We start from the raw sequence: 27,763 nt of genomic DNA, 5'->3' as shown, positions 1-27,763 counted from the left end.
AGGGGGCGATACAGTCAGTGCATTGTCCCAATTTGAACTTCTATATCTCAAAAATGGTAAAAACTACGAAAATACCATAAAGGTCGATCTTGTAGAGAATTTTTATAGCTACAACATTTTCTTTAGTCCCATTTTGATAGGACATGCGGTTTCTACGCAAAATCGTGAAAACCTGAACAACCCCTAAAAATGTCAACTTAAAGCGCGATTTATTTAAAAAGCGCTCCGGCGATTTTTTTTGTTTTTTGATTTTTCTCATCTACTAACATTGTAGTTTCAGAATCCGCAAAAACTTTCGAGGTGTAAGCACCTTCCATTTAAAATTGTTTCAAGAGCACCGTGTTCTGTAGAAATAAAAAATATCTGGATAAGGGCAAGTATGAGTGGAAGACATTAGCCAATCCCTTAGCAGGAATTCGAGTGAATGGTTTGAAAATAAGAGAAATGTGGGGACAACTGTGATCACGTGACAATTATGTCCATTTTTACCTTTGATAAAATTTACTATAAAAATACACTTTATGTGTCTGAGGGTCCTGAGAAATTATTTTAGAACTTCAACCTTATGTCTCAGAACCCTTGAAAAAAATTACTTAAAAAACATGATTTTATTTCAAAGGTCCATGAGAAAATTTGTTTAAAAAATCCAAAATTACTTAAAAAACATGATTTTATTCCCGAGGTCCCTGAGAAAATTTGCTTAAAAAATCCAAATTTTTGTCTAATGTTCTTTAAAGTCTGCGCTTAATCCACAGAGGGCACTGAAATAAAAATTACTTAAAAATCCATGATTTTGCCTCAGGCGCTTATTTCTCAGAGGGCCCTGAGAATATGTATTTAAAAAAATTCAAGATATAGCCCAAGAAAAAATTAAATAAAAATCAACGTTTTTGTGTTAGAGGGTCCATAAAATGACTTAAAATCCATGATTTTGTTTCAGGGGGCCACTGAAAAAATTATTTAAAATCGACTCCTATGTATCTGAGAGTTCTTGAAAATAAGACTTAAAAAATTCACAGTTTTAGAGGACCCTTAAAAATCGAAGCTTATGTCTCAGAGAGCATTTTAAAACATTGACTTTTGTCCCAGTGGGCCTTTAGTCTTTTATCACAGAGGGCCCTGAAAAAAATTTACTTAAAAATCCATGATTTTGCCTTAGGCACTTATTTCTCAGAGGGCCCTGAGAATATTCATTTAAAAAAATCCATGATATAGCCCAAGAAAAAATTACATAAAAATCAACGTTTTTGTCTTAGAGGGTCCCTGAAATGGCTTAAAATCCATGACTTTTGTCTCAGGGGCCACTGAAAAAAATTACTTAAAATCGACTCCTATGTATCTTCGGGTTCTTGAAAACACGACTTAACAAATTCACAGTTTCGTCTTAAAAATCTAAGTCTATGTCTCAGAGGGCATTTAAAAACATTGACTTTTAGCCCAGGTGGCCTTTAAAAAAGTAATTTATAATCGAATCTTATGTCTCAGAGGGCCATGAGAAAATTTCTTTATAAAATCAATGATTTTGTCTAAGCGGGCCCTTTAATATCGACGTTTATGTCTCAGGGGGTCCTTGAAAAAAACCTTAAAAAATCAAGGTTTTGTCTTAGAGGGCCCCTCTAACGATTACGTGTTTCAGAGGTACCTTGACAATAATGACTTCTGTCCCGGGTTTAACTTAGAGCACCCCTGTAAAATGAAAATGACTTAAAAATCCAGGTTTTGACATAGAGGGGCCCTGAAAAAATTACTTGAAAATCAATAATTTTGGGCCCAAAAAAAGAAAGGTCATGAGAAAATAGTCTTAAAAATAAACGCTTTAAATGTCGCAGATAAAAATTTAAAAAATCTACGTTTATGTCTCGGCCATGCCTTGAGAAAATTTATTTAAAAAATTCCCGCTAATGTCACGGCTAGGCATTAGGAAAATTTACTTAAAAAAATCCACGCTTGTGTCTCAGCTAGGTCTTGAGAAAATTTATTAAAAAATCCACCGTTATGTCTAGGCTAGGCCTTGAGAAAATTTCCTTAAAAAAATCCACGCTTGTGTCTCAGCTAGGTCTTGAGAACATTTATTAAAAAATCCACCGTTATGTCTAGGCTAGGCCTTGAGAAAATTTCCTTAAAAAAATCCACGCTTGTGTCTCAGCTAGGTCTTGAGAAAATTTATTAAAAAATCCACCGTTATGTCTAGGCTAGGCCTTGAGAAAATTTCCTTAAAAAATCCACGCTTATGTCTCGGCTAGGCCTTGTGAAAATTTACTTAAATATCCAAGCTTATGTCTCGGCTAGGCCTTGAGAAAATTCATTTAAAAATCCATGCATATATCTTTGCTAGGCCTTGAGAAAATTTACTTAAAAAATCCACGCTTGTGTCTCGGCTAGGCCTTTAGAAAATTTACTTAAAAAATCCACGCTTATGTCTGGGCTAGGCCTTGAGAAAATTTACTTAAAAAATCCACGCTTGTGTCTCGGCTAGGCCTTTAGAAAATTCACTTAATAAATCCACGCTTATGTCTCGGCTAGGCCTTGAGAAAATTAACTTAAAAAATCCACGCTTATGTCTCGGCTAGGCCTTGAGAAAATTAACTTAAAATTAACTTAAAAAATCCACGCTTATATCTCGGCTAGACCTTTAGAAAATTTTCTTAAAAAATCCACGTTTATGTCTCGGCTAGGCCTTGAGAAAATTTTCTTAAAAAATCCACGCTTATGTCTCGGCTAGGCCTTGAGAAAATTAACTTAAAAAATCCACGCTTATGTCTCGGCTAGGCCTTGAGAAAATTAACTTAAAAAATCCACGCTTTTGTCTCGGCTAGGCCTTGAGAAAATTTACTTTAAAAAATCCAAGCTTATACCTTAGCTAGGCCTTGAGAAAATTTACTTAAAAAAAACACGCTTATGTCTCGGCAAGGCCTTGAGAAAATTTACTTAAAAAATCAACGCTTATGTCTCGGCTAGGCCTTGAGAAAATTTAATTAAAAAATCCAGGCTTATGTCTCGGCTAGGCCTTGAGAAAATTTACTTAAAAAATCCACACTTATGTCTCGGCTAGGCCTTGAGAAAAATTAACTTAAAAAATCCACTCTTATGTCTCGGCTAGGCCTTGAGAAAATTTATTTATTGAAAAAATCCACGCTCGTGTCTCGGCTAGGCCTGGAGAAAATTTATTTAAAAAAATCCACGCTTCGTGTCCCGGCTAGGCCTTGAGAAAATTTAGTTAAAAAATCCACATTTATGTGTCGAAGTCAATTTGAAAAACAAATATGATTTGTCATTGATCAAAGACACTTTCCTTCATTATTCAATTTATAGTTCTCCCCACAAAAACTACAGAACTGCAATCCATCACCATTCTGCCTCCATGCCTTATTTTCCAATACATTAATTACTTCAATTATTCTAAGAATTTTAACTTATTTTTTTATGTAATTACTCAACTCGAGTAAATTATCAGAAACAATTAAACTTCAAGGCTTCTATCATCGATTAAAGTCCAATAAAAATGCTGTTCTTGGAAAAACCACACACGACAGAACTTTTATGGTTCAGTGTAGTTTTATGGGCCTACACGTAATGACAATAATTACTGACGCACCTCATTGAATATTGTTGCTTTGGCAAGCAATTGCACTGCACACTCACACACAAATACACAAAGAAACACTGGGCTACACTGGTGGAACACTAATCGCAAATGCAAACACAGCAAATTAATGTGAGAACCTAACCTTGTCTACAACAAGAACAACAGAAAAGAATATCAGCAAACTGGCAAAGAAGTCAGTCAGTTGCAATGAACGGTGCGCTGGCGCGCTCACACATAATAAATAAATTCCCAAACTAACTGTTTAGCGAATTATCACCACCTAAACGGTATGGTTAACTAACTGGCGCCCATATTCGACCGCCTCCATTTGTTGATCTCTGTACTTACCTGAAAAATCATATAGCCTGAATCATACATCCAGAAATCGTCCAGTGTGTGGCCGGGTTTGGACAGCTGTATGGCCAGGCACTGTTTTAGAATCAAACGGCATCGCTGAGGTCCACCCGGTGATTTGGTGCCCATGTTTAGGGAATTCGTCTTTGTCGATTTCAAGTTTAATCCAAAACCAGTGACAATGTTGAATAGTTGTGTCCAGTCCGGTTTAAGCCGGTCTTATTATAATTTAATGTGTGCGCTAGCTGTATGGTTGAGTTAGCTGTATAGCTAACTATTGCTGCCGGTGGCTAATTTGTTCTTTTCTTCTTTTGTTGTTGTGTGTTGTGGTGGTTCTTTTTTTCTATTTCTTTTACTTTTTTCTGTGGATTTTCTTTGTGGTTTTTAACCGGGCGTTAAACGTTCGACAATAAAATTTATCATTCTTCCGGGGTTATGTCGAAATACAACTTGTCAAACGGGTGATCTTTACTTTTTTTCTGTAATTTTTTTATGGCTATAAGACACAACACACAGACACACCGAAACACTCCACACAAACTTTATACACTACACTCGGCAACAAGCATTATCATCAATGCTGCTGTTGCTTCTTCTTACTTTTATCTACTTCTGCGTCGTCAATGTTGTACAAATTTACATGCATACACACGCGCATCACCTTGACATCGGTGGTCGGTCGGTCGTTCGCGCGTACTCTACAGACGCGTTAGCGACGACGAAATCCCACAACGTATTTTTCGCAAAACAACACACGACGACGGCGGACGGTTATCAACTGACGAAGCCAGTTTAAATTTCCTTTGAGCCAAGTTGAAGTGGGGCTGGCAATCGTGTTTTGTCTCGTCTCGTTATAAACTTCGTCTCTGTTATGTTTCGTCGTTGGAGTCTTCGTTGTTGTTGCTGTTGTTGGTATTGTTCTCAGCCGTAAAACTTTAATAGTTGTCAAACTCGGCACTGTTGTTGTCGTTGTCGTCTTTGCCACTCTTTGTGGTATGATTGGTATTGCTAATGTTGTTGGAGGTAGTATTCGTCTTCGTATTACCACTACTCCCAATAACTTCGTCTACTCTTTCTTCACTTTCTGCACTCAACAGCATGTCTGTCGTATTTGATATTCTGATGATTTGTTGTTTTCTTTTTTTGGTTTGGGGCCTGAAATGAGATTTAAGACAAAAACACAAAGAGAATATGATGAGTGGTGTTTTGATTATTAAAAGCTTTTCTATGAGTAAAATAATAAGACAGTTGATCTAGAAATTGTTTATACAAATGCAAATCAGTGTGGAAAGTGTGTATTGAAAATGTATCGCCATTGACAGAATTCTAAAACATCGAAATCAACAGAAATAATAGTTTTCCATTGAAAAGAAATAATAGTTTTCCATGGTCGATTGGCGTTAAGGTGTCAAAGTCCATGACCTCCTATAAGTGTCGCTTGGTGTGCCTCCGCTGCATTGTATTCCATTAGTTCGGAAATGTTCGGAAAATGTGTGCGCACGATAACTCTTGAAATAAGTAACCGATTTGGTCCATACTTTGCAACATCGTGATATTTCTACCAGACTTAGATGAGGTTCCAATAAGGACTCAATCGGTCCACCCTTTGGATACCTCCCACACAAAATTTCGAAAATGTTCAGTTTAGGATCTGTTCACGAATTGCATTGATGTTTGTTGTAGCAACTTGTATTCACTGCCCCAAAAAAAGGGTATAAGTTTCATCAGGGGCAAGTCCATACTTCCTGAGAAAATAGCCTGATAGGTACAAAAAAACCCTATGACACCGTGTGTAGTGGTTGGAGCGCAAGATAACTCTCGAACGGATCTGCCGATTCGGTCCACAATTTGGTCTTCGTAATATTTTGTGCAAATTTAGTTTATGTTCGAAGATAAGCCATATCGGTCCACTCCTTCTGGTACCTCCCCCACAAAAGTTCAAAAATGTTCGGAAAAATTGTGCGCACGATAATTCTTGAAGTGAGTGACCGATTTGGTCCATACTTTGTCTACCAGATATAGATCAGGTTCGGATATGGATTATGTTTGTCCACTCCTTCGGGTACCTATCACACAAAATTACGGATAAGTTCACTTTAAGACCTGCTCTCGAATCACTTTGATTTTTTTAAGCAACTTGTGGGCAATAGCGGCCCACAACTTCCAGTAGTTCCCCCGAATATTTAAAAACTGTCACTTAAATGGTATGCACGATATCTCTTCAACAAATTTGGTCCAAACATTGGATCTCCTAATTTTTGTCCAAATTTAGGTTAAATTCTAAAATGGAGGTACCTTAGGGAACCTCCTCCACAAAAGTTCAACATTTGTGTTTAAGTGGAGTTTAAGGTCTGTTAGAAGATCCTTTGGAAATGTATGCCGATGCTGTTCGTTGTTGCCCTGCTTACAACGTTATTATGTTTTCCGTGGACAAGTCCATGCTTCCTGGCATACTGTTCCATAAGTTATACGATGACCCACTGAAATGACTAGTGGGCGATATATCCCAAAATAAGATCCACTTCCATAATGGACTCTGCAAGACTTTTCAACTAATATCCTAATACAAATGTTCAGGAAAGGCCACAAAATAATTAAAATATCATAAATACATTCGATCTGACCGTAGATGAAAGTTTCAATGCACATAGGCTGAGAGTATATCTCTGTCGGCAAAGCCGACTGATACTTTTTTACTTGTTCATAAAATTTTTTGGGAGAAATCTATCAAGTTTTTTTTAGAAGATTTTGTTTTCCTCTGAAAGGAGAGCTACATTCGGTTTTTTTTTCTGAAAATTATTGCACTATGTACTGACAAATGGCCGCCTACGAAATACTGTTTTTACGTGTATAATAATACCACAAAAATATATGAAGATCGGATCATCCGTTCACAAGCTACACTGGGCACCGCTTTTAAAAATGCCGCCTTTAAAACATCAATTTTACATACAAATCACAATGAGTTTTTCCATTCTGACGATCATATCTCAGCTATTTATTACTTATTTATTTAAATCTATTTATTATAATTATGAATTATAATAAAGAAAAATTACAAAAAGCACTAGCAATAAAAGCTATCGGCTATATCTCAGCTAATTTTTCAACTTGAAATTTTTTGCAATTTTCTGTTCCACCTGTACTTTAAAATGAGCCAATAAAAAACTTTGTAAAATTTGTAAGAAACATAAATTTCTATCCATGCGTACATACCCAGCAAAAAAGACCTCCCAAAATCATGGCTTTTGTAAGGGATTTTTGGCAGCCGTAACTACTCACAAACCCCCTTTCTTCCTCATTATTTTTACAAGGGCATGTCGCACTCAGTTTCTAGTTATTTTATGACCACTATAATAACTAGTTATTCTGTGGCCACTAGAAGTTGAAAAGTAAGGTGAAAAAATTCTATTCTTGGAATAGTTGATGTAGAAAATTTGTTTTTAATTTCATCACACTTCATACTTTTATTTTACATCATTTTATTTCGCTGTCTGCCCGAATTGATTGATTTCTAGCTAAAGACTCTACACACTGTGCCACGCACACGAATATTAAGGGTTGCTTAAGAACTTAAATGTGCAGTGCACATGTGCACCACGAACCCTAGGTTGAACACACAACAACGCTACGGTGAGCGTTGAACACACAACCCTAGGATTTATAGTCGGACAAACATACACTGTGCCACCGTCCTCATTACTTAGTGAGGAGTAAAGTAAGTAGGTTTGCCTTGTAATTTTTTTAGAAAGTAACCATTACTTTTCAGATTACTTGTAATGCGAAAAGAAGCTTGTTTACATTACTTTGTAATGGGTTACGTAATGACTAACGGATCCGAATTTTTGCTGGGTAGATACATTTGTGAGCTTGCGTTAACGCAAGTTTGAATACACAAAATGTTTGCTTGTGTGGGTAGATTTTGTGTGCAAAACTAATGGTTGTGGTTTTGATCTCTGCTACTAATTTCGTAAGCAGCAATGTTGTTGCAATGCTTGGCCATCAAGGATTTAGACTAGCGAACCCCTATACGTTGCCGACCACCGGAAATCCTTCATAGTATATCATGGACCAAAAAGAATGATCCGTCGCTATATAAATATAAAGATAAAATGACAAATCTAAGTCCAAAAAATGACTATCTTATGCGCACGATCATTTTAGCCATTTTATATGATCACAGCAGGAGTATCTAGAGCTTTTTCCAGGTATAGACTTGCCCAAAAAATATAATGTTTCGGTTTAAATGGAACCACAAGGAGTATCTTAACTGCAAGCAAAAATGTTGAACTTTTACGAGTGAGTACCCGAATGTGCCGTCCGATATAAAACTTCTGGAAACCTGGTCTACATTTGGAAGAAATTCTACAATGTCCAAAGTTTCATCGAAATCGGACACTCAATTCATAAATTATCACGCTTATCAGCCCGTTTATTTGGTGCGGACAGGGATTTTTAAATCTTTTGGCCCATTATATCTGAAAGTATGAACTTAACACCGAAAAAAACATTAGTGAGCTTAAGTTTTGTTTTTCAAAATAGTCAGGCTTAATCCCATAGTCGTTGTTTTAATATTTTATTAAAACAACTTTAATTTATTAGTGGGAAAAAATTGGCGATGTTTACCAAGGGGTAAGGCAGGGAATACTATAGTTTCAGATCTCGCCACACGTATTCATCAGTTCCCTAGTTTCTTGTTTTTCAACAAGAAACTTTTTATACCCAAGTGTCAATTGCTAGCTCAAATAGATACGTGCTCAAAGAAACACTCTGATCGAGAATTTCTTTGGCACTACCTAAACTCTAGCAACTTCACTTGCAAACAAAACCAAATCTTTAACACACTAAAAACACATAACTAATTTGTTGGTATTGCATACTACAGCAATAAACAACATTTTGACGGTAGCCGGTCACACAATTAGGAGGGTTGGCTTTTTTTTGTTTGGGATGACGACTTCTATTTTGTTTTTCAAAATAGTCAGGCTTAATCCCATAGTCGTTGTTTTAATATTTTATGAAAACAACTTTAATTTATTAGTGGGAAAACCATAAAAAAAATAAAATTTTTTAGTTTTTGTTAAAGGGGCCCAAAGGAGTGGTTCGGAGGAAATATTAGTTTGGACCAAATACACTTCTCGGTTCGGGTGTTGTAGTGCGGAAAATTTCAGACAAAACAAGTAAAAAAGTATCAGTCGGCTTTGCCGATAGAGATATACCCTCAGCCTCTGTATATTGAAACATTTTTTTCAATATGTATTTAGGGGGTATTTAGGGGGTTTTAAAAATTTTGGGCGTTTTAACAGACAAAAATGTTGATTAGAATTAAAGATCAAAAGTTTTGCGGAGGAGATACTAGAAAGAATGGATCTCCAGCCACTACATATGGTGCCATAGGAGGTTTTTACACCCTTCGGGCTGTTTGCTCAAGAAGTATGGACTTGCCCCTGAAAAAAATTTACCATCGTAATTGAGGCAGCTAATGCAAATTGCTTCAACAAAAATTAATGTGATTCGATCGCAGGTCTTAAAGTGAACTTATCCGAAATTTTGTGTGGGAGGTACCGGATGGAGTGGATAAATATAGTCTATATTTGAACCTGATCTATATCTGCTAGACATTTTAGGATGTGTAAAGTATGGACCAATTCGGCCACTCCCTTCAAGAGTTACCGTACAAAAAATTTTCCCGACCATTTTTGAACTTTTGTGGGGGAGGTACCTGAAGGAGTGGACCGATATGGCTTATCTTCGAACTTAAACTATGTTTGGAGAAAATATTACTAAGGCCAAATTTTGGACCGAATCGGCAGATCCATTCGCGAGTTATCTCGCGCTCCAACCACCTCACATGGTGTCATAGGGTTTTTTGCAACTTTGGGGCTATTTTCTCAGGAAGGGTGGACTTGCCCCTGATGAAACTTGTACCGCCGTATAGGGGGCAGTGAATACAAGTTGTTACAACAAAAATCAAAGCGATTCAAAAGCTGGTACTAAACTGAACTGAACTGAACGAAATTTTGTGTGGGAGGTACCCGAAGGAGTAGACCGATTGAGTCCCTAAAACCTCATCTAAGTCTGGTAGAAATTTCACGATGTGCAAAGTATGGACCAAATCGGTTATACCCTTCAAGAGTTATCATGCGCACAAATTTTCCGAACATTTTTGAACTTTTGTGGGGGAGGTACCGGAAGGAGTGGACCGATATAACCCATCTTCGAAGTTAAACTAAGTTTGTACAAAATATTACGATAGCCAAATTTTGGACCAAATCGGTCCAAGAGTTATTGTGTGCACCATCGAGCCAGAGAGACAGAAGGTCGCACAGGACTTAATCGACTTTAGATTGTCTGAAACGATTTCGTCCAAACATACTTGGAGTCCAAGACTATTGCTAAGAGGCACTATTTCATACCCTCAGTATTTAGGCTAAAGTGTATATATTAGGCCGGGGCGATTTGTATGGAAGGAAAAACCTTAATGGGCACTTCGCGTTTCTTATTTCTGGGATTGAACTGAGCAAAAAAGTCCACTGGACCATATGTCTACGATGAAAATCAAGCCTCCCGATTTTGACTTGAAGTTTTTTATTGACGTTTTTTGGATATTTTGGCATGTAACAGCCAAACCATTGTAATTTTCGATCCAACACAAATACAAAAATTGTAGCCAATACAGTAATTAAGAACTCTTTAGTTCGTTTGGGTCAGGGCCGTTTTTTCACAAAGGATTTTTAGTGTTCCTTCTTCCTTTTAAAGGTGTGAATAATATCTTTAGAACAAGTTATTATTTGTTTAAATCGGTTAGCAAATGGCTAAGTTATAGTGGTTTAAGTCTGAAAACCCCCACAAAAAACTGTAACTAAATTTCTCAGTGGACTTTTTTGCTCAGTTCAATACCAGGAATAAGAAACGCGAAGGGCCCATTAAGGTCTTTAAATCGCCCCGGCCTGTTACATACATATTTAGATACGACCAAAATTGTGCCTCGACAAAATAATCGTTTTAGACCCCAAGTATGTTTGAACGAAATCCGTTTCAGACAATTTGGAGTTGATAAGTCTGTCTGGCGGGTGCGCACGATAACTCTGGAACGGATCAACCGATTTGGCTCAAATTTTGGGTATCGTACGATTTTGTCCATTGATGTCCAAAATAAATGAGAGAGAATAGATGGGAGAATAATGTCTCTTCGTTAAACACTGGCTGATATAGCTCTCATTTGAATTCGTTATTCTCTGTTGTAACGACAACATGCAGGCGTTGACATCAATTATTTTGTCCAATCTTAGTAGAAGATAAGCCGTATCGGTCCACTTATTCCACTACCTCTCCAGCAAAAGTTCAAGAAAACTCGTTGTAAATATATAAGTAATATTTGGAGAAAGAAACCTTTAAATTTTTATCCAGTTATCCGTTCGAGAGTTATTTAAAAACGTTCCTTGTAACGCCACGCGCAGAAAAGAATCCTCAAAAGACAATTGAGAAAACCAAGTAAAAGAACATATGTACATATAAAGTTCGATTTTCGATTTTGACGAATTTGGGAAAAAACTACTTTCGATTTTCTCCAGCCAACTCCAAGTCTACAGAAATCGGCTTGGAGATCGATTTGAAGACTGTTATTGAGAACCATTGTTGCCAACGAAGGGACCGGAATATTGACAATCGATCACGAAAAGGCAAATTTTGAATTTTTTCCATAAACTTCAGTCGATGTGTGAAACTCGCTTTAGAGACGAAGAAAATCCCATGGAAATATGCCCATTTTCAAGGGACAAGAATTTCATGTTCAGCAATATGAAGATATAAGGAAAACAAGTGTCATGTTATCAGAGACGAACAAATCCATCTTTCTCCACAAATCTTTCATACAAGTCAGTGACTGATTTTTTTCTTTTCTCCAATGTTAATAAGCAATTTTTTTTATTATGAAAATGAATCAATTCTAGATAGATATAAGTTAAAAAAGATCTATCGCCTTTGCCGATATACCCTCAGCCTGTGTGAACTGAAAAACCTTTTTCCCAAAAAAGTAGATATTTAACGTTTTTTGAAAATTTTGGGCGTATGAACCGACAAAAATATGGATTTGGATAGGAGCTCAAAAAGTTTTGCGGGGAAGGTATGGAAAGGAATAGACCGACATATTCCGACCTCGATAGATATCGCGACCACCTGTCGTTTCAGTTGGTCACAATATAATTCACAGGTTTTGGACCATTATATCAGGAAGCATGTACTTGCTTACGAAAAACATGATATCGCTGTAAACAGGACCACCTTAACCGGTTTGCTCTGTTTATGAGATATCGCGCGTACTATTTTAGCTAATATTTTCGAATTTTTGTGGGGGAGGTACCGGAACGAGTGGATCTACAATCACCACCTTCAAATTTCATCTCATATTCGAAGAAATATTACGATGTGCAAAGTGTAAATCAATTCAGTAATTCGTTCGAGAGTTGTCGTGCTCTCCAGGCTCTACATGGTGCCATAGAGGGTTTTTACACTTTTCGGGCTGTTTTCTTAAGAAGTATGGACTTGCCCCTAAAAAAACTTTTACCGTCGTAATTGAGGCAGCGAATGAAAGTTGCTTCAAGAAAAATCAAAGTGATTCCTGAGCAGTTCTTAAAGAGAACTTATCCAAAATTTTGTGTGGGAGGTACCCGAAGGAGTGGACGAATATAGTCCATATTCGAACCTGATATATATTTGGTAGATATATTGTGATGTGTAAAGTATGCATCAAATCAGTCTCTACCATCAAGAGTTATCATGCGCACAATTTTTCCGCACATTTTTGAACTCTTGTGGGGAGGTTCCCGGAAGGAGTGGACAGATATGGCTTATCTTCGAACTTAAACTAAGTTTGGACAAAATATTACGAAGGCCAAATTTTGGACCGAAACGGCAGATCCGTTCAAGAGTTATCTTGCGCTCCAACCACTACACACAGTGTCATAGGGTTTTTTTGCATCATTCAGGCTATTTTCTCAAGAAGTATGGACTTGACCTTGATGAAACTTGCACTGTAATATAGAAGACAGTGAATAGAAGTTGTTACAACAATAATCAAAGCGATTCGAGAGCAGGTCCTAAAGTGAACTTTTTTCCAAAATTTTGTGTGGGAGGTACCCGAAGGAGTGGACGGATTGGGTCCATATTGGAACCTCATCTAAGCCTAGTAGAAATTTCACGATGTGCAAAGAAGGGACCAAATCGGTTTCTCCCTTCAAGAGTTATCGTGCGCACGAATTTTTCCGAAGTTTTGTGGGGGATGTACCGGAAGGAGTGGACCGATATAACCCATCTTCGAAGTTAAACTAAGTTTGAACAAAATATTACGGAAGCCAAATTTTGGAGCGAATCCAGCCAGACAGACGGACGGACATGGCTAAATCAACTCCAAGTTGTCTGAAACACATTTCGTCCAAACATACATGGGATCTAAAACCATTATTTCGATGAAAGTGTATGTACCCTTGTTAGCATAAATGCTGAGGGTATTAAAAATAGTGCTGTTCATATTTCTTGTATAAATTTAATCGGTGCACACTGTATTTTTCTTACTCATAGTTTTTGTTCTTTTTTGAAGTGTAAAAAAGAGAACAAATATTAAATGCAAACAAACACACACATTTGCTAAGTGTCTGAGATTTATGAGATGAACGCACACTCTCGCAAGAGTTTGAGGTCGTTTATATGGGTTTCTCCACTTAACAATTGTCGGAATTTAAAGGGTTATTCGCATGCAGTCGAATTCTTAATATAAACAAACTAAACATTATTCATCAATCGTGTATTGGAGTACTTTAAGAAAATTATATGCATTTTCAAGTTTTTTTTTTTTAATTTTTGTTTAAAGTGTTTTATAGAAAACTATAAAAATACCGAAAATTGGTGATTAATTAGTCTAATGAAAGACATATCGATTAATGTATTTATACAACTGCAATAAATTAAATTATTTTTGGAGAATATTAACACATTTTATTGTATTCTAATTACATTAATCTAAACAATTATTTGATGACGTACGATTTGTTTATAAAAGGCGTTTTTTGTGTGGAATTAGTTCCCATTTTAATTTGAATAAAATTACAAATTTTTGAAAATAATTTTTGTTTCTACCTTATAAATCGAAGAAGAGAACATATATTGAGCATTTCCTAGCAAAAAATATACAAAAACTTTGAACAATCATTACGCAAATGTCAAATGTTCTACAACAATGGTATTGAATTTGAACAATTTTATTTGCAGGGAATGACGTATTATTAAAAAAATCATATACATTTATAATGGCAAGGCTGAATTATCTCATTAGCAACGTAATTATTACAACATTTCTAATATGGAACTGCCCATATATGTCAACATAAGCAACAACAATAAAAAATACTGTATGTAAATGAAACCTCAAAATGTGTGATCAGTGATCGTAAAAAAAATGTAAATATAAATCTGGTAAAATACGCAAATATGTACGTTGTCTCTATATTATGGAGTCTATAAGCGTTGTTGTTGTTGTCGTTGTTGTTATTGCTGTCGCCAATTTCATTTGTCGGTAACATGAGAACATTCAAAGTACTCTCTACTAAGTATTCCATTTAAATATCATCATAAAGCATTCACCACTTACAGACAGACAGACTAGCATTCAGACATGGTTATTATGTGTACCTCTGACCAACCCTCCATCCTCCCCCTTTGCCATATCACAATGTACGTTTGTTTGTGTTTACATGTAAATCCCTCATAATGAACAATAAACAATAACATTTAATGTTATTAATATTAATAATTATCGTTCGTAAACGATAATGACAAAACCAAAATGAAAATAAAGAAATCGTGGCTAAGCTTAAAAACGCTTACAAACATCAGAATGAGGAAATCCATATACCCCCTTTTCTGTAGATTGACAGACAATTTTTTTATGATTTCAAAACGGATTGACATTTTGCGGGTTAGCTGGTGAAGGGATAAATGTTCGATCCGCCATCATAGCCAAGTGACATGTGGTTTTTTTTCTAAATGAAAAAATATAGGCCAGTAAATTAATTTCTGAATAAAATTATGATATTTGTTCAGTGGTCACGAACGTATGATTAATTGCTATTACTTATACGCAATGGGACCTCTTTGTATGTAGGTGAACCCGAAGGAAGTTTTTATAGGGAAACTAAGGGAAAGAAGTTGTATTATAGGATAGCTGAAGTGGTCTTATAGACGGAAAGAAGGCAGTCTAATAAATCACTAGAAGACAGTCTTTGTAGACGTGCTGAAAGTGGCATTTGTATATGGAGTCGTTACAGAGCTGAAGCATGTTTTTATAGTAGTTTTTTGAAGGGAGCCTCTGAACACGAAATGTATGGGGTCCATAACACAGCTCCCAGCATTATAAACATACTACTACTACACACGAACACACAAATCGAGAAAAAAATAAATTTATTTTTCCACTCGATTTCACTCTTAAAGTTAACTCTTATGGTCTGTTTTAATAAGACGAAACGAATTCGAATTTTTCAGGGGCAAGTCCATACTTCCAGAGAAAATGGCATGAAAACTGACAAAATCCGCTATGGCAACATGTGTTGTGGATGGAGCGCGCGGTAACTCTCGAACGAATAGACTGTTTCAATCCAAAATTTGGCAATCGAAATATTTGGCCCAAAATTAAATCTAGTTCTAAGATCGTCCTTATTGGTCCACACCTTTGGGTACCTCCCCCACAAAAGATCAAAACTTTTCACTAAAATGGTGCGCACGATAACTCTCGAAGGCAATAACCGATTTGGTCCATACTTTAGACATCGTAATATTTCTACGAGACACAAATCAGGTTAGAATATGAACTATATATATGAACTCCTCCGGCTACCTCCCAAACAAGTTTTGGAAAAGTGCAGATTATCACCTATTCTCGATCGTTTTGATTTTTCTTGAAACAAGCCCCTTCACTCAAGGACCTTATTACGTTGGTACAAGTTTTTTGAGTGGCAAGTCCATACTTCTTGCAAAAATTACCCGAAAGCTACAAAAAAAAAAAGCCTACGGGCAGCAATTGTAGTGCCTGGTGCGCACGACAACTCTCCAACCAAATACTGCGTTGGTCCACCACTTTGCATATCTTAATATTTTATCGAATATTACGTAAAATTTGGAAGTGGTGCTATAGGTCCACTACTTCCGGTATTTTCCCCTAATGTCGCTGTTTACAGCGATATGATGTTTTTAGTGGCCAAGTCCATGTTTCCTGATATAATGCTCCTATCGAGAGGATTGATTCCCAAAACAAGACGCACTTCCAAAATGGACTATGTCGGTGCCTAATCGAGATAATTCGTTTCAGACAATTTGGAGTCGATTTAGCCATGTTCGTCGTCTGTCTGGCTGGATCGCACAATAACTCTCGAACTGATTGACCGAATTGGTTCAAATTTTGCGTATAGTAATATTTTGTCCAAACTATGTTTATATTCGAAGATAGGCCATATCGGCCCACTCCTTCCGGCAAAGTTCAAAAATGTTCGGGAAAATTGTGCGCACAATGACTCTTGAAGGAAGTAACCGCATACAAAATCATCCTTGCCTTGCCCCCAGACCTGTCAACTATTTAATGGTTATCAATCATGATTATGCTATCAAAGATCAAGGAGTGCCGCGTTGGGCCCCATTTGTCACAATGGTGGATATTGCCTTTCATACAATTGCAGAATTTTTGTTCCAGCAGCACGTTGGGCGCCATTCTCTTATTCATCTCATATTTTCCATAACCGATCACACGCAAAATGTCAGAATTTTTCGCAAAAGTGCCGTCTAAGGGCATGTCACGGATCGCTTTCACATTTTTTACAGCAGGTTGTACGAGCCCTAACCACTATTAATTCGAACACCAGATATTTTTTCGCTCTTTAACATCAAACGCCAGAATAAAGGTTTAATTATTATAATAACAACGACATATTTATACTTTTCTGAAAGGTCATTTCATTTCCTCTAAACTGACATAGAAATAATATTAAACTCAGTGTTAAAATGCTAAAAATATTAAGTATACCAAAAGGCCTTTAATTATTGCTGCAAATTATTTGACCACTATTTATTCGTTCAGATTATAAATTGCGCTCAAGCTAAAGGAAAAGACAAAATTTAATAAGAAAATATAAATTTATCGTTACAATGCACTATAGGTAATTTGGCCTGTTTTTGAGGCAAAAATTAATAGCGGTGGATACGTGGGCTTTTTATACATTTTTATTGCTTTATATGTAAAAGTAAGATAAAACAAAGAATTACAATGTAAAATTCGGATATAGCGAAAATCGGTTATAAGAAACTACGTTTATAGCGAACAAAGTTTTATGTTTCCAAAGAATTTTTCTTAATATTTGTACATACATTGAACTTCTTAAAACGATCGCGATTATAACAAACAAAAATTTTTACCCCGCGAGTAGATTTTTTTACAATTTGTTAGGATTTTCAGGCCCGTTTACAACGAACACCGGATATAACGAACGACTTCTCTTTTTCCTACCCCCTATTCTCATTTTACCTATTTTATTCGTTCCAACCCAATGAACGCGGTTAAAACAAAAGAAAAATGGTTACAATGAACTAAAGTGCTGATCCGCCAAAAGATTTTTATAAACGTTGATATGTTTAAAATATTGATTCGCGAAAAGATCTTTATAAATATTATTTTTTTAAAGGACCAAATAAATCACGCAATCGTGATCCCTAGTTAGAACATATTACGGCTATAATCAACAAAAATGTTGACCACAACACGCCTGTATATTTTTAGAACACCTGGTGAATATTTCTTTAAAGAAAATGTCTTTTTAGTTCAAATCGGATGCTTTTTTGTGTTTAATATTTCCTTCACCAAACAAAAAATTTAAAAAATATATATTTTTCTGCAAGGAGGTCACCTTCAAAAAAGTAATATAACTCAAAAAACGCAAAAAATCGCACCTTGGTAATTATGTAGTTGATTCAGAACCCTTTGCTGAAGATATTCCCGGTAGCAGAATTACGGTCAAAGTTGGACAATTTTGTAAAAGTCTATAATATAAAACTATAATTTTGTAAAAAAAATTATTCTTAGGTTGTATCCTATATGACGATTTCTTCCGCTGTAACAAACATTTTGAAGAAAATTATTTCTTAAAACAGAAAGTACACACCACCACCATTCCACTGAATATCATATCTTTGGATTTAATTATTACCAAACTCTTACAAATTGCGTTTAAATTCTGCTCTGACTTTTAATCTTTTTTAACATTTTTTATTTTGTCTTCGAAATTTTGATTTTAACTTCGAATTATACCGCGAGTTTTGAAAATTTTTGAAAACAAATTGCACATCCATAGAATTTGACATGTGTTTCTTCGAATCAAATTAGAAAACTCGCGTTATTAAAAGTGCGAAAATTGACTTTTTGTCTAAAAACCTGTCCAAATTACCTATAGTGCAATGATAGAATAGGAATGTAAAGGAGTCAAAAAAGATAAAATGTTCACTTTATTTTATTTTAATTTCCATCGTTTCTAACAATGACACGTGGCAAGCCTATTTGGGAGGAAATTTGAATTTTAATCGTCGATAAATTCAAATCTTTAACGACCTATGGACAGATTTCGATTGATCTTAAAACTCCAAGATCTAGGATACATAGAGAAAATAAAATATGAAAAATGTGAAAATATTAAGAAATTTCAGCAATAATGTTTCAAACCGAGGCCGGAATTCCAAAATAAGTCCTCGCGATAAAAAGAGGTTCGGCAAATATCAATAAACTAAATCTTAGAAGCACTGCTCAAGATATAGCCATAAAGTGGTCTGAAGCAATTGCAAAATCCTTGCAACATGAGTGGACCCCACTGCAAATGAAAATGTTATAATTTATTTAAAGTAAGTTAAAGATTAAGCCGGTATTTCAAAGCCAACTTGATATTTTATATAATTTTTTGGGCCAAGGAAAAGCTATTGCTTACAGCGCTTAAAATGAATTAAACGCCTATTATGGACTAAAATGAGAAGATTTTGAGTAAAACGGCAAAGGTACAACATTATCTTTAGCGTCCAATCCAAGTTTTATATATATTTGTTTTCGTGATGTAAAAAAAGCGTAGTACGTAAAAGCGCCGAAGCATACAATAAAAACTGCTTAAATCGTACAGTAAAGTTTTCAGCTAGCGTTATGGTATAGGGATGTATTTCTTCCAAAGGTGTTGGCCAGTCCTTTTCATAGATGGAGTCGTAAATGCAGAAAATATATAAAAATCCTGGAAGAAAGTCTGATATCATTTGTATCGAAATTAGCAGAATGTGGGGAATACCTATTCTAATAGGATGGTGTTTTTCCGGCACTGCTAGAAATACAATAAAGTGGCTTGAAGAAAATAGAATCGAGGTCCTGGATTGGCCATCCTCTTGTCCAGACCTTAATCCAATAAAAAATTTGTGGGCTAGTATGAAAAGAAAGCTTCGAAATGAACCCCAACGGACTGTAACGGGTTAAAGTCCAAAATTCAGAAAATTTGGTACTCGATAACCCCAGATGATTGTCAAAAGCTAGTCAGTATCACGCCAAAGTGGGTCGAGACCGTTTTAAAAAAACAGAGATGGCGTAACATAATTCTAACAGTGGTAATTGGTGACTGTACGGATTAATAGTGGTCGCAATATTTTTGTTTAAAATAGTGAACTTTCGTTTTTTGTTTGTTTTTAAAAGGACCTTTTCCTTATATGTATTTTTATTAATATATGTCTAAAGAGAATAAAATTGTTTGTGTAGTTATTATAGTTCTGAAGATATGCATATTTTAATATCACATTGTTGAAAAATGCTATGTGTACGAATTAATAGTGGTTAGGGCTCGTAGTCTTGGTCCATATTATAACTGTGCAATTTTTTGGCGAACAAGTCCATATTTCTTAAGATAATGGCCCAAAATATACGAGTCTGCGATTTTACCGAAACTTTATACTTCATAAATTTGTTCCAAACGTACATAAAGTTCCAAGAAAAAAGACAGTCCCTTAAATGTTCGAGGATAGTTTTAAAGTTTTTATCGAAGTAAATCCTTGTGATTCTGATTACAACAAAATATTTTTTTTTGTCAATTCCTTCCTTCATGACATATTACATAAAAGCTATAAGAATTCCACCGTGACCAAGAAATGGCTGCCTATCAGGGGAATGTTAGAGTCATTGGTTGGACGCAATCCTCTTACCCAATAATAATTCTATCTTCCGCTTATTTGGTATCCCTGGCCAAGGTCTTCTAGACTTATCAACTATTTCATGGTGATCATACGATCAAGCGTTCGAATCGCACGAGCAATCGCCTTAGCAAGTCTGCCGGGAATTCCGTGCTTGAAAACTAGTCTAGCCTTATCAATCCTTTCGGACGATTAACATTTATTGGTTCTGTCTGTATTTTTACAGGTTCAAATATGAACTATATAGTCACTCAAAATTTAGAAATGTTGTCGCAAAAATTCATTTTAGGGACATGACTCAGATAGCTTCGAAATATTTTTTGCAGAAGGCCCTTGCTGCGCTTTTACAATGCATTTATACGGTACGACTTAAGTGTTTAAATATAATTTTGAAATTTGTATTGGTGTTACTGTTTGTAATATTTCGTAGGCATGTCTATGCCTGCTGATATAATGGTCCAAAAATTAAAAAAAGTTTTACGATGATGTACTAAAATGGCTGGTGGCAATGATAGCTATAGAATGTAATGACTTTCCAACAAAGCCATGTGAGAGCAGCAATTCTCTTGTCCAGTACTTAGTTATCTTTTGTACTCGTATATTTTAATATAGTATTCTGCGTGTATGAAGTCCCCAAGGTCCCCTAGCACTGTCAACTAGTTAGTGGTGACCCTACCATCGAGGGTTTGAGTCCTAAGTTGGGTATAACCGTAGCAAGTCTAACGGAAAGTCCTTCTCTAAAAATTTGTGTAGCCTTATCAATCCTATCAAAACGTTACAGGGCTGTTGATTTGGGCCACTCGTTAGTCGTCAGCATCTCATCACAATAAGACTCAGCCTATACTTTACGGTTGTTTGAAATCTTACTGTCTGAAGTTTAGATCTTACTAGGCGTTTACAAAAAGACAGTATTGGCAAGACAATAGCAAAGTTACAAACCATTTTCACGAATACATTCATACTTTTCTTATATAATGAATTTATGAATGTATTTGTGAAAAAGGTTTCTATTTTTTCGATTGTTTTGCCAATACTGGCATTTGTAAACGCAGGGTTACGAGCAGCAGTTGGTGCAGTGACAAAATTTTCGACTAAAACTCACCAAAAATTACAATTTCGGAGACGCCGGACGTCTCGTTATCCTGAATGCGATGGTATAAAAAGGTGTAGTAGTTTCAATAGCTTAGTGCTTTACGAAATACATAATCATAACAATAGATATTGTTACGGAATTTGGTCTAACTAGACGTTGTTCTATCCCCCGATAAGGATTTGTACCAAATAAAACCCAGGTTATTTAGATTGCGATTCTACAAAGCTTTATTGGCTTTACTTTTTCTTAAACGACTTTACTTTACTAAGACTTTTCTAGAATCCTCATTCTAGGATGTTATACAACATTGAAATGAAATACAATTACATCCATTTGCAGATGCACATACACACATGATAAACAGAAGAATAATAAGCCAAAAAGGAATGATCAAAATAAATATAAGAGAGAATACAACAAAAATAAACATGCAAAATAGTGAGTTGCTGCAACATTGATTTAATAAAAATTTTACTTTACAATTCAACACTTCCAAATATTCGTCGAGGCCCTACAGTCGATATAACGCTATCCTTCTGTCCGTACGTCTATCTGTTGATCTCGTAAATATTTCAAGCAGCATCTTTACTGCTCGCATTATTTAGGACCTTTAAAATTTCGTACGAAAGTTTATATTACTCCTAGGATATTTGATATTTAAATTAGTACCCGTTTTGATTGATTTCGATATTTTGAAAGTCTTAGCCTCATTATTCCACCGAAGTGGCCGGAATTTAGTATTTAATATCCGTTGGGGATATTCAATTTCTCTCAGAAATTTATATTGACAGGTCCACGTTTGTATATATTCCCCCCTAGAACGGTACCCCATATTTTCGGTATTTTCAAATATTACCGCAGAGAACGGTCGGAACAGGACCACGTTTTGATATAGCTATTATGGAATGGTATTTTGTAGATTTTAGCCACGTTATCCAACTGAAATTGCAAATCTTGTACTTAGTCTCCGGTGGGATTTATTGTCGGCATAGGTTCACGTTTTCCTAAAGCCTACATAGATTCGTATATCTCAGACTTATTATATCTTTATATACTATTCCACCAGAGAATTGCCGGTACAGTTCTATGTTTTAAAATACCAACCGATTTTCAGTATTTTTAAATTTGAGCCACATCATCCAAGCAAAAATCCTAGAATATGATTTCATTTGAATTTAAGGTGTAGTTTATGAGGCCTACATTTAATAGAAAACACCTCAAGATTAGGTATTCAGACAATAGAAGAGGTCAAGGTTACGACTTCTGTCTGTAGAATGCCACAAGATGAGGTGTTCTGTCTATAGAAAACTTCAAAATGCGTTCTTCAGTGTATAGAAGATCTCAAGATGAGGTCTTAATCATATAGTTAATCCTTCATTTTATAGAAAACCTCAAGATTAGGTATTCAGTCAATAGAAGAGCTCATGGTTACGACTTCTCTCCGTAGAAGACGTCAAGATGAAGTCTTCTGTATATAGAATACCTCAAGATTTGAGGTCTTCTGCTATAGAAGACCTTAAGATAAGGTCTTCTCTCTATAGAAAACCTCAAGCTTATGATTTCGTTCGATAGACGACCACAAAATGAGGTCTTCTGTCTATAGAAAATCTCAAGATGAGACCTTAATTTAATAGAAAACCTCAAGATTAGGTATTCAGTCAATAGAAGAGCTCAATGTTACGACTTCTGTCTGTAGAAGACCTCAAGATGAGGTCTTTTATCAATGGAATACATCAATATAAGGTCTTCGGTCTATGGAAGTCCTTAATTTGAGGTCATCTGCTTTAGAAGACCTTTATATTTCTGCGGTCTATACAAGACTTCAAAACAAGGCCTTCGTTCTAAGAAGACCTCAAGATAAGATCTCTGTCTATGGAAAGCCTCAAGATTAGGTTTTCGAACTATAGACGACCTCAAAATGAAGTCTTCAGTCTATAGAAGTCCTCACGATGAAGTCTTCATAGAAAATCTCAAGATCAGGTCTTCATTCAACTTCAACTGTTCTAAAAATAGCACATGTGTTTTTAGATTATTTTTCAATTTCTTGTGGCTATAGAAGTACTAGTTATTCTAGTGGTTATGGAATAATTGGTTATTCAGTGCGACATGCCCTTGTTAAAATAATGAGTTAGTAGGGCGTTTTGTAAGTAGTTACGACTACCAAAAAGTACTATAAAAATTCAATATTTGGTAAGGATTATTTTTTGCTGGGAGGATGTTCACGGTCCAATCATCCTTATCATCCTTATCAGCGTGTCGTCTCCAGTCTTGAGCAGCGATTGGATTTGTGGTATCTTCGTCACATTCGCTAGTATTAGATACCAACAGTTTTGAAAAATGCGGAGCACAACCAGCTAATAGATTACCTTGTTAGTCACTACAGGAGTATGTGCCTGTACCAAAACCATTTGCTTGAGGTTTCGCACTTTGGTAGAATTTTCGCACTATATTCTGGGTTCTCCTGCTATACATCACGAACTACATACTTTAATTTGAAAAAAATTATGTAAAATTAGATGTACAGTAATAATTATAATTCAAACCAAACGAAAACCACCCTAATACATTTACATTAGTTGTTATTGTTTTTTGTTTTAATCCGAATTACAACTTTTCAACACTTTTTTCCCATTGTCACCAAAAAATGTTGGCTAATGACAAGGGATTGGTCAACAAACAGTCTTGGTTTCGTTTTTTTTTTGCCATTTGTGAAAACTTTTTTTTGATAGAACAATGATGAGGTATGGGAAACAGTCTCATTCTTGGAATTTTGATATTCTACCATAACAAAAGGTACACCCATGTATTTTGAAGAAATCTTAGAATTGTTGCTGTTCGTTCTTGAGTTTTTGGTTCCATGTCAAAAATACCATAACAAATTTCACTTTAGAATGAATGTGAGATTCGTTTCAATTTTTTTGCTGAAGATTTCTTTTCAGACTTTTGTCTTGCCTTTTGTTGGGTTATTTATACGATGATGTTCTTCTCTTCTTATTTTGATTTTATTATTTATAAATTGGCTTAACTTTGGCTCAAAAAAGAATGATGGAGGAGGAGGCGATCGACACACACACAAGACGACGTAGAAGAATACCAGAAAAAAAAGAACCGTATTTTTGTGGCCACTAATATTTCACACAAAATTCCGAGGTTTGTTATCTTTGTGAGTTGTTTGTTTGTCGTTGTTTTGATTCTTTGTTGTTTTTTTGCCAACTTTGCAAAGGTTGTGGCTGGCTGAGTGTGGTGGTGTCTCGATGGTTTGGTCACTTAGGGTCTCTTATGGTCTGGTTGGTCTTGGTCTTTGTGGTAGGTTGGTGGGTTTTTTTTCCTTTTTTTCCTTTTATTTACTTTTGCTTCTTCTTTTTCTGTAAATCCATTATGGGTTTGGTGTGTGCTGGCTGGCTGGCTGGTTGGTTTATTTTTACCTTATAATGTGAAAAGTGAATGAAAGACACCGACCAACGACCATCAGATAAAGGTTTTGCGACTATGGAACAAAAGGACAGACAACGATGATTCGCATCAAAAGCTGGTACCATACATAACGTTATGATACCACAAAATTAAATAGATGTGGTGGTGGTGGTCAAATAAATATATTTAGAAAAACGAATGCTAATAAACCACAGAAAAATGTATTAGGGCCAGCAGTATTAACGTGTGTAGGTGATGAGATCATAGCACCGGCTATTTCCAGCCATATTCTCATTTCAAAGCGAAAAAAAATATAACAGAAATCTTTTGCAAGATGTCAGAGATTTCACAAATGGAATGCTGGTATTTTGTATGATTTTATTTCACTTTTATTTGTAAAAAATGCGGGTTAAGCGGGTCCCGTACCTCCATGGTAATGTATGTTGCAAAAACCATTTAGCAATTGGAATAAAATGTTAAATATATGTTTGCAGTACATCATTGTAGACCTTGTTTCCCATGAACTGTTTTCCCACTGCGCTCTTGAAAATAAAAACATATTATTAATTATTGAGATGCTTGCTTGAAAAAAAGTGGTAAGAACGCGGATGTAAGGTTAATTTTTAAATATGCAGATTGAAACCGATTTTGAAAGTGTGGGAAACTATTCCAATACATATGTATTTACATATAAGTTTTTTATTTGTTATCTGCAGATCGTAATGGGAATACTAAAGAATACGGTTTTACTGACCATCAAAGTTCTAGATTGTCAGCAGGAGCAAAGCCGCATTAATTCCTATGGCGTTTCTGCAGCTTGCACTAACGCACTTTTGATACATAAACAAGTAAGAAAGTATCAGTCAGCTGTTGATTTTGTATCAAGAGTTTGCTTTTAAATATGTATGTACCGTAATTTGGGGCTATACCAAATCATTGACATATACCAAACATTGTTCGTAACCAAACTTCCTCATAAAGGACTTCTTCATAAATTACTTTGAACTAAGTTTGAAACAAATTTTTGAAAAAGTTTTAGAGCTACACAATAGCCATTTTCGTATGTGCCGGCAGGATTTTGGAACTTTTGGGCCATTATCTTAGTAAGTATTGACTTACTCCGGAAAAATGTACCGGTCGAACAACCTACTGAAAAAAGAATCGAAACGATGCGAGAGGAGCTCTTAAACTTAATTTTATCTGAATATTGTGTGGAAGTTACCCGAAGGAGTGGACCAATATAGTCTATATTCCAACCTGATACATGACTGGATGCAATAATACGATATGCAAAGTCTAGACCATTCTGAATATACCTGCGAGAATTATATTGCGGATTTGTCATTTTGGTTTGTGTCTTAAGGGTTTCTAGGAGCTTTTAGGCCAATATCTCAGGAAGTATGAACTTGCGTAAGAAAAAATTGTTCCGTAGTAACGGGAGGTACCAGAAGGAGTGGACCGATATAGTCTATATTCCAACCTGATGAAATAATACGATGTGGATGAAATAATACGATGCCAATCAGAAACTCCCTGCGAGAATTATCTTGCGGATTTGCCATTTTGGTTGGATCAAAGTTTATGTATCCTTTCTAACCTAAGAGCTGAGGGTATAAAAAATGTGTTTGTGTGAGTAGAGTTTGCTTGTAATACTAATGGTGGTGGTTTTGTTTCTGCTGCTATTTTCGCAGGCAGCAACACCGACGCAATTTCCAAGCAAACAAAAACTTATAGTACTTTTTGGTAGTCGTAACTACTTACAAAATCCCCTACTAATCCATTATTTTAACAAGGGCATGTCACACTACTTATGGAAGCATTGCATTCTTCTTGTTCGACCTAATTCAAATATGATTCTGAAATCTCTTTATTTGGTCGAACTTGGTCTTTAGTCTTTTATCAGATATGACTTCTGCAATAATGCCATGCTTGTTATGTGTCGAGGCCTTTAGTCTTTATTGAGGGCGTAAAACTTTCCCCAGAATTTTCTCTGTCTACCTCCCGATTTACCGTATTCTGTAGGTTATGGCTTCAATATTACACCGAAATGGCTAAAATTGGGGGTGTAAAACGTTCCCCCAGAATTTTGTCTGTATAGGTCCACGCCTTAGTATAGCCCCCATAGAACGATACCTCCCCATTTTCGGTATTCTGTAGATTTTAGCTTCATTATCTCACGGAAATGCCTGAAATTTGGTATTTAGTCTTCGTTGGGTACACAACTTTCCCCTGAAATTTTATCTGTGTAGATCCACGCCTTCATATAACACCCATAGAACGGTACCTACCCGGCCGAACTAATCGACTTTCTTACTTGGATTTGATTATGGAAACTTCTGGTTTGTAGCCGAACATACTACACACTACACCACGCGTACGAACATGTGCACCACCAATGTTGGGCTCGATGTAGGCGGCATTAGAACATATATTGTTTTATTCTTTCCATCGTTTGTGTTCTTTTACATATACGAATGACTGTCTTGGTCTTAGGACCTTATCGTTATCGTACACCCTTTTCAATCTGCATCCAACGTGGGACTAGTTTTCACAAAACAGGTATTGCATTGCAGAGTTTTAAAATTCATATCATGCGGTATTAGAGCAAACATTTAGTCTTCCTTGCCTTGGGTCTAAGGTTTTTTCCATATGGCGTTTTCAAAACAGATGGCGCCTAACGTAGGGCTAGGTATCATAGGCTGCATAAGAGCGTACTTTCAACCTTTCTTATGTTCATGGAACCATATTACTATCATGTCGTTTTACAGGAAAGCTAAACCCCAATTTCAAGAAATAGTCGTAATGAGAGTAGGGCTATCTCTCTAAAAGCTTCATTTTTTGTAGTCTTGGGTCATTTCTTTTTCTGACGGCTTCTTATACGGAGTTGTTGCTGTAGCAGAGGCCATACGTTTTGTTTGATTTCTCAGGTTTAGAAATAATGCAAATTCAACTGATGATTAGGTCGATAGCAACCAAAGAATGTAGTGCGGGATTGATATTCGCTTCCTCATTATCAATTGACGGCAAGAGGAGGCAGCCTGTTGCAGTTCTCAGGACAGCATTTTGACAAG

General features: G+C 35.9%; 1 protein-coding gene across 2 annotated transcripts in view; it reads right to left on the bottom strand.

Annotated features, from left to right (window-relative positions):
• ko (Stork-head domain-containing protein knockout) overlaps nt 1-27,763 on the bottom strand; it is a 215,228-nt gene that overhangs the window by 46,431 nt on the left and 141,034 nt on the right. For both annotated transcript variants that reach the window (XM_073987097.1, XM_073987098.1), the window contains one exon: nt 3,935-5,095. In XM_073987097.1, the coding sequence (XP_073843198.1) occupies nt 3,935-4,069 (135 nt within the window). In that variant the 5' untranslated portion in view covers nt 4,070-5,095. The remainder of the gene's footprint in view (nt 1-3,934; nt 5,096-27,763) is intronic.

This window comes from Musca autumnalis, unplaced genomic scaffold (assembly GCF_047663935.1).
Source record: "Musca autumnalis isolate F117 unplaced genomic scaffold, ASM4766393v1 scaffold_4, whole genome shotgun sequence".
Taxonomy (NCBI): domain Eukaryota; kingdom Metazoa; phylum Arthropoda; class Insecta; order Diptera; family Muscidae; genus Musca; species Musca autumnalis.
The sequence above is the reverse complement of the archived record's forward strand: the minus strand, read 5'-3'. Positions and strand labels throughout refer to the sequence as shown.